General features: G+C 39.9%; 1 protein-coding gene across 1 annotated transcript; it reads left to right on the forward strand.

Annotated features, from left to right (window-relative positions):
- Positions 1–423: 423 nt before the first annotated feature.
- Positions 424–13,753, forward strand: LOC107802220 (protein LURP-one-related 10-like). Its single transcript, XM_016625676.2, has 3 exons — positions 424–722; positions 12,222–12,449; positions 13,516–13,753. Exons 1-3 carry the CDS (start codon positions 435–437, stop codon positions 13,669–13,671), a joined length of 672 nt encoding a protein of 223 aa, XP_016481162.2. The 5' UTR covers positions 424–434; the 3' UTR covers positions 13,672–13,753.
- The last annotated feature ends 2,344 nt before the right edge of the window (positions 13,754–16,097 follow it).

Below are 16,097 nucleotides of genomic sequence, written 5' to 3' on the forward strand. Positions count from 1 at the left end.
AAATGTACATATATTTTCAGGTGACCTCACCTTGAGCCAAGAAGACACCGCGCATGGACTTTTCAAATTTTTGATGGAAAAAAAATCTTAACAAAAATCAAAGTCAAAAGAAAAAGGAAAGGCGCCGAATTATCATACTTCATTAATCTATACAAACCCAAGGTATCTTAATCCCTAGATTACATTTCAACCTTTGATTCTTATAGACTACTTAATAGTTTTCTTATTCGTTGATTTTCAATTGGTTAATTAATTCAACTTTCTATGTTGTTTATGTTATCCTTTATTATTCTTTCACAAGTACTGTAACATGAACGACTTGTCAAATAATCATGTAAACCATTTTTTTTTTTTTTTTGGGAATATTCTCTCACCGCTTTTGCGTATAACCATAGCATACACGGTTCTAGCGTTCAGTATAAATTAGACTAGAAATGCAAAGAATTCGAATACCATTTGTTATATCTAAATTAAATAACGGCAACAAATTCTATATGGAAGGAGGTAATCAAACAGTTGCGATTGGTTCACAGTTCTGTTCTCCTCAACCCCTTCAACTATCCATGAAGAAGAAGGTTTACTTCTGTGCTGGCCATGGATATGAAGTTAAAGATGCTTATGGAAATCTCGTCTTCACTATTGAAAATCTTCTTGGGTTCTTTTCTAGCAAGGTTCTTGTCTTTGATGCTGCTGATATACCAATTCTCAACCTAAAAAGCAAGGTATGTACGAGATCAATATGATCAAGTTTTTTTTTTTTTTTTTATGTTCCTCATTTTCTGAGACATCAATAAACACGAGTTGATGATTTCTCGAATAAAAAAAGTAGAAAAAGAAAAAAAAAATTGAGATATAAAATTTATGAATTAACCCTATAAAATAAATCCAAACCTGGAAGCAGTCTAATTGTGGCTGCGAATGTGTAGAAGGCTTAACTAGATGTCTAGGGTTCGACCGCTAGAATTGAAATCACTTTAAGTTAGAAAAAGTTCATCCTTAAAGTTAGATTTTTGTTTACCGTCAAAATGGTAACAACAATTAAATTTGTAAATGAGATTCAAAAAATACGCGATCTATTCTCGAGCTAGTTGTTAAAGCAGTTAATGCTAAGAACGTGAAGTGTAATGATAAAATGCGAGCTAAAACGAGGCAGTAATCAAACCAAAGGGGCTTGTTGCCCGGATGTAAGGCCGATCGATGGGGACCTCGGGGTCAAGGCTCGAACCGAGCTTGAGCGACCCGGGCAATCGGGAGCGAGATAATAGGCAGAGATATGATTAAGCGAGGCTCTATATTGTCAATATCGGACGATATGGTGAAGAACAAATAAGAAAATGATAAATGTTAAGGAGGCCTCGGGCCAGTGAGAATAAACAATTTTGAAGAGAAGAGAGAGAGAGATATATATATATTATTGCACTTGTGGAGAAATAGAGCAACATAAGCCCCTTACAAGGTGGGGCGAGTCCCTTTTATATAGGAGGGGAGACTCGGCTACAAGTATGTGGGGATTAATTACAAAGTACGGTGATGGGATGGCTTGACATGATGGTTCATCATAGGCTCTGGATAGGCTGGGCCTGTCAGATGTAGCCATGTGCCTAGAGAGCTTCCCCCTCTGTCCTGGCTTCGTTCTCCGTTTCCTCCGAGTCGGGCTTTGACGAATCCCGAGGTAGGGAATTCAGTCACGACCTCCTACCCTCGGGGCCCCGGGGCATGCTTCCGAAATGTCTCGACAGCGAGAAATTAAGTTATGTTTTTGCCGCGTATAGATAGTCTCCGTGTTTCCCATATCGAAGTGATGGGAAATGATTCTGGCGCTTGACTCCTCGAGCTTCTTTCAGCGACGCCATATCAATGATGCGACCCCTGGCTCGTGCTTTTCGACCTCATTCATTGCACTCCCTGATTTTTGCTTCCCAAGGTACAAGTACCGCCGTCGGTTCAATTTTTCATAGATGCATTAACCGCGCCTGTCAGTCAGTCTTCCAAAGCCTAGATGATCGTGTCATAATCCCCTATAAATGGAGGTTGCCTTGGCTTTGTTTTTCCTATCTCAATGCTTCTGTTGGCTTGCTTGCCTTTTCCTTCCTATTATCTTCTTTCCCCCTTAAACATCATGTTACGGGCTTATGACCTTAAGGCCGTTTGGAGGAGTTCCCTTAGACTGCATCGTGGCTTTTTGCCGGGGTCTCCCTTCATCGAACATAAGTGTGTTGTCCCGCTATTGCTGTGGTCGTCGGTATGTTGGCCCTTGTTGCTGCTGCTGGCCCGAGGTGACGAAGGACGGGGAGCCGGTTTTTTTTTTTTATGTAGACAGTTGTTCGGATTATGCACCGTAGCTCACTCTCCTACCCAGGCCTAGTGTGGCACTTCATCCATAGGGTTTTTGCTTTCCCAAGGGATAAAGTGGCACTACCGGCCGTTGAGGCTGGGGCCCACCGAATCTTCAACATTTGGCTTCGGCGGGCCATGTCTCTTTTGTATGCCTCCTCTGTGTCCCCTCCTTTTCCTCTTCTTCTACGGCGGGGATCCCTCGGGGGATTGAACTGGGAACCTATGGGAGGTGGAGATCGAAGGAGTGACCCTCGAGGATACGTGCTCTAGGGTGCGACGCCCGGGGATGCTGATACCGGAGATGAATTCTCGAGGGCGGATCGGGCGTCCGAGTTTCATCACATGTACATCCTTTTGTTCCTCCGCTTTAAGCATAGACTCCTGTAGGCTTTTTTAATTGAATGTAACGACCCTTTGAGGGCTGCTTGTACGCAAATTTTATGAATAAGAATATATTTTGCCGATTTCTGCTTTCCTTACTTTGCTTTGTTTCTGTATGCACTCATGCCCTTCGAGGCACTTCGAATGTCTTCTTTATTTATTGACTGCTGATATCTGACTCGGGCGCGAGCGGTCATTCTGATCTTGTGCTGATCGTCATGGCTTTCCTCCGACCCATCATCGTACTTCGGGCCAATCTTGGATTGATTCTGGTAGATCCGGGCTACCGAGGCCCTCCGAGTTGTTTGGAGATCATGTGTCGAATTCCAGGGACTTAGGGAATGTTACCCTGGGATGGGGCAATGTTCTTCCAAAGTGGGGAAGGAGTCATTGGCTTTTGGGTCGAGGGGCGATGGCGACAAGAGAGATCAGCACCTGCAGTGTGACGGAGCCTTAAGTGGCACTGGTCGGGCTCACATTTCTGAGAAAAGGGCGTCGCCCGAGTTTGCTGCTCCTGGAGTGCCTGATTCCCGGTCGGCAGTTCCTTTGAGCGAATATGTCGTGCCCGGGGTCAGTTCTTCTGGGGCCTCAGGGGCAGGATCAACAAGAGTGTGTTCCGACTTCGAGGAAGTCCGTCGGCTTCACTTTGTGGTGAGTTTTATGTACATTTTCCATGTATCCCGTGTCCTCCTCCCTCTATTGAATCTTCCTTGTGCATGCCTGTAATGGGCTTAGGTCTGAGCTATTCCGTCAAGGTGCCAAGCTTCAGAAAATTCTGGGTGAGGGCGAATCGCTTAGGCTCCTTAGCGAGGAGAAGGAAGTTGAGCTGCAGCATTGGCGATATGAGGCGTACTGGAGCTCAAACTATGAGAGCTATTTGATGGAGAATGTAACTTCCTGTAGTACGTGCTTCGCTCCTTTCTAACCTTAAGGCTAATTCCTTTTTGCCGTATCAGTTGCAGAAAAAGTCGTAGGCCTTGGAGTACCTCAAGGGCGACGTCAATCGCGTTAGAGTTGCTTGCGAGGAGCTAAGGGCTCAGGTGCAGGCTCGAGCTTTAGAGGAGATGGGCATTTCGGCTAAGGTCCCTGCCTTCGAGGCCCAACTCAGCTTGACTCATGGCAATGCCAAAGTTCAAATAGATATGATTGGGAAATTTCAATCTAATCTCTCGAAGGTCAGAACTGAGAAAATCGATGCCTGGGCAGAAGCGGCATTAAGCCGAACCAAGGCTGATCGTGAGATGGCGATTCATATGAAAGATGCAGCTGATGCCCAAGCTGAACTGAAGCAAGCCCTCGACCGGGAGAAGAGGATCGAGGAATATGTTTGCTGTAGATCCTGGAGAAAGGTACTCGAGGAGGTCAGTGCAAGGGGCTTCGTTCTCTCGGAGGAATTGGCTGGAGCAAGGGTGGATGAGCATGCCGCTCGGTCACTTCTTGTTGATGTTGCGGAGGGCGAATTTGACGAGCTGTAGCCCTTTAGATCAGAGTGTAGATTTTGCCATTTTGTCGCTTTGTCTCTAATATACGTAGGACATGCTTGAAGATGGAGAATGCGCCATTTTCATGTGTGTAATATATAAGAAAGAATTTGAAGATTTATTTCTTCTGTACCTCTTTTTTCTCTTTTTTTTGTTGTTGCTTTCGACCGGTCAAGCCGGTTTTGGTGTTTGGTGAGGTCCTCATAGGTCCGGTATGGATCGGATAGACCCAGGGGCTCTCAAGTGTGATTCTTGACGCGAGCAGGTGTTGGGGCCTCTATGCCTGGCCTGTCCATTTAGGCTTAGTCTCCGAGTCACATTGTGACTCGTGCTTCAATTGGCCCTCAAGCTCTTTCCTGCCTGTGTGGGCGGATGATGATGGATTTTGTGCTTTGTGTCGAAGTGACCTTATGGGAGCTTGGTCCGGAGGTTTACTCGGCTGGCGACAGTGGCATTCATGTCGCGCCCTTGGGCATACGACAGCTTTAGGGTTCAGTCTTTGAGTCGCGTTGCGATTTGAGCTGTAATCGACCCATAAATTTTCATGATTCTCCGGCCGGAGATAGTGGCATTTATGTTGTGCCCTTAGGCATATTCCATTTTTCATAAATTTCCATGATTCTCTAGCCGGCGCTAGTAGCACTTATGCGGTTTGGTCATTGAGACCTTTTAGTATGTGGCCGGGAGGCTTGCATAGTTAACTATTTTAGATCCAGTCTCCGAATCGAGTTACGATTCGAGCTCATTTTAATTTCAAGTTGTTAAGATTGTTTAGCTAGAGACAATGGCTCTTACGCTATTTGGTCGTGGAGAACTTACAATATGAGGCCCGTAGGCTTGCTTAGCTGGCGACAATGGCTTTTACGCTATTTTTTCCCGTGGGCTTTTTATAGGCTTTGATTCTGTTCGTTAAGGTCTTTTATAGTGTTTTTGCTTGACCCGTCATCGGTTCCAGAGGAACCTCGATTTCAAGTCGTTGTCGGTGATGTTTTGAGCACCTCGTAAGGTTCATAGCTCATAGGTCGAGTAGATCGATGCTCTTGTGTTTTGGAGCCGATATTGTCAGGGCTCGTTTTTGCCTATTGAGAGAAGCACGTTTTAATCGATTCTTTCCGAAGTATATTCGGAGTAGTGGCCTGCGATTTTTTAGCGACAGTCGGGCATCCCCGAGTCGCATTATTTTTGCTGTATCAGCCGTTTCGACTGTAGTCATATGCGTTTGGCCGTAGCCATTTTTGATCCCTAGTGATAGTTTAGGCGTCTACATCGAGGGTATGCCCTTTAGGGATTCTTACACATGCGACGTATAGCCTAAACTTCGGGATTTTCATGCCTGTTGAGGTCTTACAATATGTCATGCCTATTGAGGTCTTACAATTTTTCATGCCTATTAAGGTCTTACAGTTTGCCATGCCTATTGAGGTCTTACAGTTTGTAGAATAGATCTGGTTACGCTGAGGCTGCCCGCTAGGGGTATTACAGTTTCAAGTTTTCCAGTTGTATGGCAATTAACAGTAGTCTCCAAGTCATCGAGTTTGTTTAAGCTTGAAGACAGCTTCTCGTGAGCTCGGAGTTGCCTTCTAGGGGCTTGATGAGCCCGGAGTTCTGACCCTGGGATCATGCAAGTTGTCGAATCGTTAATGCTAAGTCTTCGAGTATATCAGGACTCATTTGATGGAGAAGCATTTGCCGCGAGTATGTCGAAATATCCTTTCCCAAAATACGAAATGTCGAAAAGGTATTCTTTATTGCTTGGCGTAAATATATGCTGTAAATACATATTGTCCCGTTGTTGTGAGCTCGGCCCGCATGGGTGCCACTCCTCTGATTATCTGATCCATTTACATGATTCCGTTTTGGAACTTGGCCTTCCATTTATTGGCCCTTCCGAGGGGATGGTGCCCTTAATAGGAGGTCATCGCACGTCGTTCGACTATAAAAGAAAGGACTGCGATCTTGTCGGATATCTTTCTTGGGGGTACGTTGCTCCGCTAATAATCTTGCTAGCGGGACCTTTAGGTTGAAAACCCGGTCGAAGAAAAAGAGCTCAGTGGGTTCTGCAGAGGCATCAGATCTCTGAGTGGAGTTTAGAATTTCTGAATGCCTTGGCTGACTGCCTACATGTAGGTTAGTAAAAGGAAAGAAACAACAAAAGAGCGGAGTAGTCCTTCCCTGATGTGGGGCGTGTAGGCGATGCTTTCGAGGTCTGGTATGTTCCTGCCATTTCGAGGCACGATCCCTAAGGCAGCCTTCCGCCGTGTTCAACCGGGCTTGGCCGAAAATGCGGTTCTGCTTACCCCTTGATCCCTTCGAGGGCGGAGGCATTGATGCCGGCGACGGGTCAGATGGTGAGGGATTTCCTCTCGTCGCGTGTAGCTTATTGTCGAATGCCTTAGTCCCACCTTTGTCGGGGAGTTTCATCCCATTGGCGGAGTGGGGTCGAAATTGCCTCTGGGCGGTGTGCCCGTTGTCATCCGAATAAAACTTTCGGGCTTTGCGGGCTCGGCGTTCTAGTCCGAGCTCAAGCGAGTTGTATAGAGGGGATGGCCTTCCTGATTGTTGTGGAGATCGGTGTCTAGAATCCATCGAATATTTGAGGTGTGGGAATGATTTGGTTTGTTATTCCGAACTGTTCTATTGGCTTTGGCCTGACGCCGTCGATATAATTGGTCGAACCACCTGCACTTATGAACACATGCTTTATTTGGAATAGGTTAAATGAGGGAGGGGGTTACTGATGTGTGAATACGAGGTCGGGACGAAGTCTCGGCCTCGCATCCTTGGATGCAAGGGTGTCCTTTGGGTATATTTCCCGGACCCATCTTTTCCTGGCAACGAGCACTTTCTCTCTGCACTTTATGGATCTTTGAAGGGTGCCGCCGCCATTTTACCGTCGTGGCAATACGTTGTGGCTTGTAAACTTCGTTTTTCCTGATATCCTTCCTCTCCTGGAGCTGGATTCGAGCCTGACCGCTCAATGATACTTGGTGGCAACCTCTGTTGAATAGCACTATTGTCGTTATTTTGAGCTGGTGACCCCGCACGCACTACGGTTTCTACGTCGGGCCATAGTTCTCTTGAAGAGGTCTTGGTCGAACAGGTCTGAGCCGCCTAGCGTTCCCGACTTCGCTTATGGTGATCATGATGTTTGATGTAGCAATGCTGAAATCGCACTCGGTTGGGCGGGGTTTCCTTACCAGTTGTGCCTTGTTGAATCTAGTTCCATTGGAGGTTCCTCGAGGGTGTTGTCCTCAGGCCATCTCCCTACTGTTGCGAGGTACGTTTCACGTCAAGTCGTTCCTTCCATTCGCCGGGCATGGATGATACCTCCATCTGCTTTGTATCAACTTCTTTGTCGAGAGTCTTCTTGGATATATCGAACCCGAGGAGGTTCTTGGAGGGTCGTCCATGGCCCCGAATCGGGGCTGGTGCCGAGTGTGGGCATCCAACCGGACCTCGACTGGGTACCTGGTCAGGCTTCGCTCGAAATGCCCTGGAGTAGTTGCGCATACTTCGCTTAGGCTTCGGGTGAAGGCCTGTGTTGGCCGGTCATCCGAAATCGGGAGCGATCTTATTCGTCCTATCAGGGGATAGGGTACGGCTTCCTGCGACATCTCATTTCTTCTTTGTTCGGCCTCAGGTGTATCAGGCCTTCTCGGTACTACTTTGATGGCGCTGACGCGGAGGACCACGCCGGTACGGTAAGCGAGTCTATGAGGTCAGGTGACAGGCAAAGGCGCTGCGTCACGGTTCCTCTCGAAAGAGTTTCTTCGAACTTCCTCAACGAGACGGGCTCAAACTCATCATCTCGGGTGTTGCCTCCCCTGAATGAGCACGCGCAAGCGGTGCTGTGTCTGTAGGGATCCGAGATCCTATCGCACCTAGGGAGTTCCGACATTCTGGGTTTCTGCGAAGCGAGTTTCAGGACCGTTTCCTCGGGAGACCGTTGATGTAAGAGCTTCCACGAACCTGATTCGATCCTTTTGAAGAGATTCCCAAGCATCCTTAATGTGGTGGGGTCGGTTACCGACTCGTTATTACTTGATCTCTCGGGTACTAGTTCATCGCAAGGAGATGTCTCTGTCGCCACTGCGTTGGGGGTCCCCGGGCGACTTTGCAGCCGAGCGATAGCCAACTGTCGTGCCTGCAACATTTCAAAAATAACATGAAGACTAACTTCATGTTCTATCCGGGCCGGGATTTTTTGTGCTTCCTGTTGGTTGTTGTGTCGTACGCTCCTGTCGGTGTGAGAAGTTTCGTCGACTTGTTGTGCGTCCTGTGAATCTGTGTCTGCTAGGATCGGTCCGGGAGCGATATCAGGATTTCGAGGAGGTGCTCAAGCAGCCAGGACAGCCACGCCATTTTCCCTGTGATTTTCGAGGTTATCGTTCTCAACTCCGTTTATCGAGCCAGACATTTTGGCCTGAAATCAAAGGATCTTGGACAAGAAAAAGTGTGAAAGATAACGTGCATTTGTGTGACGAAACCAACAAGAAAATAATTACTATTATTTTTATCCCTATGTGGGTGCCAAACTGTTTACCGTGAAAATGGTAACAACAATTAAATTTGTAAATGGGAATCTAAAAATACGTGATCTATTCTCGAGCTAGATGTTAAAGCAGTTAATGCTAAGAACGTGAAGTGTAATGATAAAATGCGAGCTAAAACGAGGCAGTAATCAAACCAAAAGGGCATGTTGCTCGGATGTAAGGTCGATCGATGTGGACCTCGGGGCCAAGGCTTGAACCGAGGTTGAGCTACCCGGGCAATCGGGAGCGAGATAATAGACAGAGATATGATTAAGCGAGGCTCTATATTGCCAATATTGGACGATATGGTGAAAAACAAAAAAGAAAACGATAAATGTTAAGGAGGCCTCGGGCCAGTGAGAATAAACAACTTTGAAAGGGAGAGAGAGAGAGAGAGAGAGATTATTGCACTTATGGAGAAATGGAGCAACATCAGCCCCTTACAAGGTGGGGCGAGTCCCCTTTATATAGGAGGGGAGACTCGTCTACAAGAATGTGGGGATTAATTACAAAGTACGATGATGGGATGGCTTGACATGATGCTTCATCTTAGGCTCCGGATAGGTCAGGCCTGTCAAACGTAGCCATGTGCCTAGAGGGCTTCCCCCTCTGTCCTGGCTTCGTTCTTTATTTTCTCCGACTCGGGTTTTGACGAGTCCCGAGGTAGAGAATTCGGCCGCGACCTCCTACCCTCAGGGCCCCGAGGCATGCTTTCGAAATATCTCGACAGCGAGAAATCAAGTCTTCTATATTCGTCGCGTACAATTTTCATAAGCGAATTCGAGGGAGAAGTTCAAAAATAGCCAGATTTACAAGTGGTCATTCAAAAATAGCCACAGTTTTAAAAGTAATCAAAATTTAACCATTTTTCATGTAAAGATAAATCTGAATGTAAACACTGTTCAAAATTCGGAAAATACTCCAGCATAATATACTTGAGTTCCAGAATAAGTATACTGGAACTCCAACATATTATAATGGAGTTCCAGTATAATATACCGGTCCAGCATAATATGCTGGAAGTTCATACACATGTACTCCAATCTCCAGTATATTATGCTGGAATTTTCCGCGTGTTGGAGTTTCAGCATAATATGTAGGAAGTTCATATACATGTGCACCGATCTTCAATATATTATGCTGGACGGGTCCCTGTTGCCAGATGCAGATCTAGGATTCGAAGGTTACGGGTACCACTACTTTATACATACAGTATATCTAGGGGCGGATATACATAACACCAAGCAGCGTTACGGAACACCGCTTTGCCAATTTTTTTACTAGATATGTATACGTAATTAATAAATAAAATAAAAATACTAGGCATGAATACAAAAATTGACAGTGTGTCACTATAGTAATTTGTTTTGTTCACTTCTTTAAATGTTTACATCAATTATGAAATTTTATGCATACGCCACTAAGTATACCTATAACTAGCTACAAAGACAGAATAGGAAGGATGTGCTGACTTAGTTAGTTTATGGTAAACTTGAATAGGTCTTTCATTCACACAAAAAAAAAAGTTTGATTTTGGTTTAGTATTTTATGCTTAATTTAAATATATATTTTTTTAAAAAAATAAAAAATAAAGAAAACTCATGAAAGAGTGCCTCCAGTAAAAAATTTGCCTCAAGAGTAACTTAATACTATATATTCTTTGTTTGACTAGATTAATTCATTTTTATTATTTTTGGGTTAATTTTTACATGTTAATTGTCGAGTTAATTATATGATAATTATTTTTAAAGCAAAACCTTCAACTTTCCACCTATGATAATCAACTCAAAACAACTATTAATCAAGTTATTTGTTTTTTTAAAAGCCAAAAGAAAATACGGTTCATATTATACTCCAATATATAAATTAATATTGTGTCATAAAAAAAGAGTCATTCTATGCTAACTAAATCAACTCAAATTACCTATTGAAAAAAGTTGCTCATGAGTAGGGGTGTGCATTCGATTTATCGATTCGATTTTGACCCTTATCGATAATTACTTATCGATTATCGATTTGTACATATGCTTATCGTTATCGTTTCAATAAGGTTTCAATTTTTTTGATTTCGATTTATCGATTTTTAGGGCTTATCGATTCGGTTATTGATTACACAATTAAGAAAATTTGCGGGATTCCACGGAAAGTATATCGCTATAAACACGCCTAAATAATATGGATAAAAAGAAGCTAAAATAAAACGAACACCGTTTATAACATAAAAATTGTGTCAACAAGCACATGCAACGAAACTAAAGTAAGGGATCAAATGTATGCCACCAACACACTCCAACGGTATAACAAAAAAGCCAAACAAAAAAGAAAATACATCATCACGGCTAATTCTGTTTTCCATTAATTTGAACGGCATTCCCTTGAGCTTTAAATATGATCATTCCTTAAATGTAGTAGAGGAAATAATAGGGTTAGGGACTTAGGGTAAAGGGAAGGGTATTATAGAATAAGGGTAAAAAAAACAAAATTAATTAATTAAATTTTATTTTTTTGTCTTTTTAGTATACTTATCGATTTATCGATAAACCGATAACCGAAGAGGACAAAATCGAAATCGAAATCGATAAATCAATAAATTAATATCGATAAACCGATAACAAATAATCGATTCAATTTATCGATAAACCGATTCGAATGGACACCCCTACTCATGAGATAAGGTATAATAATAGAAAGTAGAAACAAAATGGGGATTGATATACAAAAGTTTAAAAAATAAAGAAGAAGAGACAAATTAGCAAATAAAAGAAAGAAACTAGGTGAAGAAAACGAAGAAGAAAAAAAAAGAAGAAGGGGTGAGGCCCTAAGGCCCAGCTTAGAATAAAGGGAAATCTCAATAAGTTGTAAACGGAAAAAAGGTAAAAAGCATGTTCCCACAAGAATCGAACTTGCATTCTTGATGCAAACAATAGCCTTCAAAATAGATGTTGAACCATTGGCACCCGCACATACTTTGTGCCTTATGGGTGCCACTTGTTTTATATATCCGTTTTTCCACAGATATCTCACATAAACAGTAATAATTTTAGCAAAGTTAGTGGGTGGCGTGACACCCCTACTTAATAAGGTAGATCTGCCCCTGCAGAGAGACACATAAAACTATTAATTTTAACGAAAAGATTAATAACAAATGGTAGTTAATTGGCTTCTCCTTCTCAAAACCGATTTCAATTTAGCACTGAAAATTAAATGCATACTTTTCAAACAAGAGGATAGGAGGTTAAATTAATAATATATAGAACTCTTATATAGTGTCAAATTATTAAACAAATTTTAATGAATGACATCATTACGGATTAAAGATCTTAATTTAAATTTTACCGAAAATTAATTTATGTACGATATTATGTATGGAGAAATCTTTAATTAAACTTTTACTTCTGAAACTTATATCTCAAATAATATAAGTGAGCCAGTTTTTAACCCACGAATTCTAGTCTTTAAAGTTAACGTGTTGAAAATTTATTTGATGCAGAAATTTTCGTGGCATAGTAGATGGCAAGCTTTTAAGGGAGACAGCACAAACGAAAAGGACCTCATATTTAGTGCCAAGATTTCTTCAATTTTCCAATTCACCACAAAATTGGACATTTTCTTGGCCAATAATATATCAGAAGAAGTTTGTGATTTTAGGATGAAGACTAATTTCATGGAGTCAACTTGTGACATTTTTGCTGGACAATCATCTACACTAGTTGCTCAGGTAAAACCCATTTCCAGCTGCTTTTCTCTAATAAATATTGATTGCATTCACTTCTCAAAAATAGACATGTCAGTATCATTAATTTCTTACTGTTTTATTTCATCTGACACTTTTTCCGTTTAGCATATTTGTTTCAAAAAGAATGAAGTAACACATTTCTTATTTGAAAAAATCTTTCATATTAAGCTCATATTACTCTTAGAGGTCATTTGGTATGATGGATAAGCAAAAGTAATCTTGGGATAAATATTTAGTACCACTTTATCCTTGTTTGGTTACTAATCTTGAAATGAGTTATCCGGAGGTTAAAAATCGTAACGGAATAATTTATACTTGTCAGAGGATGGAATAGTAATCCCATAATAAGTTATCCCTGGATAAAACATTAAAATTGGCAATCTCAGGATTAATACAACATACTAAACAGTCAATAAATAATACCAAGATAACTAATTTCAGTATAACTAAATCCAATATAATTAATCCAAGCATAACTTTTTTTCAAACCAAATGACCCCTTAGGTTTCGTTTGGTACGAGTGACAAGGGACAACTAATATCAAAATTAAATTTGAGATGAGTTTATCCCACGTTTGACTGAAATAAAACTGCGATATAACTAATTTATATATTAGTTATCCAGGGATTGTAGTGTTATTTTTATTTCTATGGAAGGATGGAATAACAATCGTGGATAACTAATCGTGCAATAACTTATTTCCCTACCAAATATGATGGCATATTCAGAATCGCAAGTTCTAAAAGGTACTTATGATATACACCAAAAATATTTCTTTTTTCCTAAATTTCACGTCCAATGATATAACTCCTTATAAAATGAAAAATGGAAGAAGCACAGGTTCTTCAATTGCAACGCACTGTGTGTGCAGTGTAATTAACATATATAAACATATTTAAGAAATTCAATTACATGCATATTATTTGAGTTGAAGGCAATGAGTAATGTCCTTGCTTCCCGGCCTCCATTTATTCTTCATCACTTGTTTTTTTTCTATTTCATACCCTAAACTATTTCCATTTAAAAATATTTGATTTTGGGATTTCAGATGAACAAGAACTATACTGCAGGAAGTATATTCCTAGGAAGAGACAAATTCATGGTGAAAGTGAATCCAAACGTGGATTATGCCTTCATTGTTTCACTTATAGTAATCCTCGAAGAGATCGTAAGCACAAGCCGAAGCAGCAGCAGTCATTCATAATGTATTTGTATTATATTGTACTGTATAGTTTTGATGTATATAATATTTGAATAAATTGTATTATTTTATCATCTTTTTATTATTATGTCATGCACCAATAATATGAAGAATAAACTTGCAATATTAAAAATAAAGTATAAGGTAGAATTACAATATAAAAGTTATGATAAAGGATAAAATAGGATTATATAATACTATAAGGAAAGGCAAAGTGAGAGGGAAAAAAAAGGTAATGACTAGAGGTGTACAAAGAAAATCGACAAACCGCACCAACCCGATAATTCGAGTCAAAGAGAAAAAAATCCGACTATGGTTTGGTTTGATTTGGTTTGGTGTTGGAAAAAAAAACCCGGCCATAATTGGTTTGGTTTGGTTTTAACTAAAGAAAGTCAAACCGAAACCAAACCAACCCGACATTACAGATATAGAAATTTTAGATATATTTAATATATAAATATACTTATTGTGAGGTAATTTATAAATATTTCTTAAAAACTTTTCATAATTTTATCTTTTAAGGTATTATTTTAAGGTTGGACTTAGAACTTTTGAATGTTCCAATAAGTTTTATAGCTATTAATATTAGTAAATTAAATAATGCTAACAAAAGTCCAAACCAAAATCAAGTCAATACTAATGCTAACAAAAGACATTCAATTTAATATTACGAACGGGAATGTATTGAATATCTATTTTTTGTTTTGCAATAATTTAGATAAAATGCATAATTTATTTTTATTTTTCTTTAACATTTAGTCATGTAATTAATACTTCCTTATTAATCTATTTATTTTAGCATGACTTAGTACTTTTAAATTATGTTTATTATGGCTTTTTAATTAGCAATATTTATATTACATAATTTTATTGTCTTTATTGTTGAATATTTTAGGGTAATGCCATGACACATCTCATATTTTATATTATTTTCTTGGAAAATACTTTATATAGTTGTATCTTACTAGGATTAAAGAAATATTTTGAGCATACATTATATGTTTTGTTCTACGAAGATTTTATCGGAAAAATCCGAAAACCCCCGAATAATCCGAAAATCCAAAAAACCCCGAGAAAATACGAGATTGAAAAATCCGAGTTTTATTGGTTTGGTTTGGTTTTAGATTTAATAACCCGACACAATTGGTTTGGTTTGGTAATTGTAAAATCCGAACTAACCCGGCCTATGTACACCCCTAATAATGAAGCGACCACATCAAATTTGTCGTTACAAAAAGTGACACTTTTTGTTGTTACGTAACAACAAATTTAACGATACGATACAATAAAATTTAAATAACAATTAAAATAAATATTGTATTTAAAGTAACAATACAATACAATACAACTATCCAAACAAGCCGTAATGGGGTAATGGATTATATTCTAGGACTAGCATATTTTTTCCTTTAATAATTCTTTAGTTTTTTCTCGTATTTTGATGTGAACAGGTTTTCGACCTTTTTGTATGTTGATGTGAACAAGTTTTTCAATAAAAGCGCCGCTATTTCTTGTCTTCAAAGGTTTTTTTCAGTTTTTTAAATTTAATTTACCAAAGCGCTGCCAAATGTAATAAAAGCATCGTTAAATGCAACAACATTGCCGCTATTTTTACAATTTTCAAACTTTAATAGTTCAAAATTTATTTGTTGAAGTGTCACTGAATGTAACACAAGCGTCGCTAAATCTAAAATTTTCTAACTTTTTTATTATTTAAGTTTTATTTTACCAAAACGCCGCTAAATGCAACAAAAGCACCGGCAAATGTAACAAAACCAATGATATTTTCTTAATTCTTAAAGAAAAATTATTTATCAAAGCGCCGCTTTATCAAATATTTCTTCTTTTTTAAAAAAAAAATTTTTAGCATAGTGCCGCTAATTAATACAACGAAAGCACCACTGATTGCAAATGAAACCATCGCTATTTCTAAATATTTCTAATTTCTTATTCTAAAAACTGTAACCTCCGCTAAATGCTACAAAATTGCCGCTTAATCAAACAAAACCGCTATGTTTATATTTTGTCTAATATTTTTATTTTCTTAAAATTTATTTACCAAAGTGTAGCTAAATGCATTAAAACCGCTGCTATTTCTAAAAAAGTTTAAATCTTTTTATTTTTAAAAATATTATTTACCATAACGGCGATAAATGCAACAACAAAAAAAGGAGCATCACTTCGTCTTAGAGAGAGAAATCCAACTTCTCTCTAGTTCCCACTGTCAACAACTACATGATTATTCCATCACCCAATTCAGCGCAATCTTCAATCCCTCCTAGACTTCCGGACATGGAAAATCTCCACTTCAACACACAATCCCTTGTCTTCCTTCAAAGATATACTGCTCGTGGATTCCCAAGAAAAACTTATTTCAATTTCGATATCGAATACCTTTTCACCAATGGACACAGGAAGCACTGAGGAGC

The sequence above is a fragment of the Nicotiana tabacum genome, chromosome 10, assembly GCF_000715075.1.
Source record: "Nicotiana tabacum cultivar K326 chromosome 10, ASM71507v2, whole genome shotgun sequence".
NCBI classification, from domain to species: Eukaryota; Viridiplantae; Streptophyta; class Magnoliopsida; order Solanales; family Solanaceae; genus Nicotiana; species Nicotiana tabacum.

What these genes read in the sequence shown, in the direction of transcription:
- LOC107802220 (XM_016625676.2), top strand. Translation starts at nt 435, where the DNA reads ATGCAAAGAATTCGAATACCATTTGTTATATCTAAATTAAATAACGGC. An exon ending in TTCTCAACCTAAAAAGCAAG is followed by an intron (nt 723 to 12,221) that starts GTATGTACGAGA and finishes TATTTGATGCAG; the next exon opens with AAATTTTCGTGGCATAGTAG. An exon ending in CATCTACACTAGTTGCTCAG is followed by an intron (nt 12,450 to 13,515) that starts GTAAAACCCATT and finishes TTGGGATTTCAG; the next exon opens with ATGAACAAGAACTATACTGC.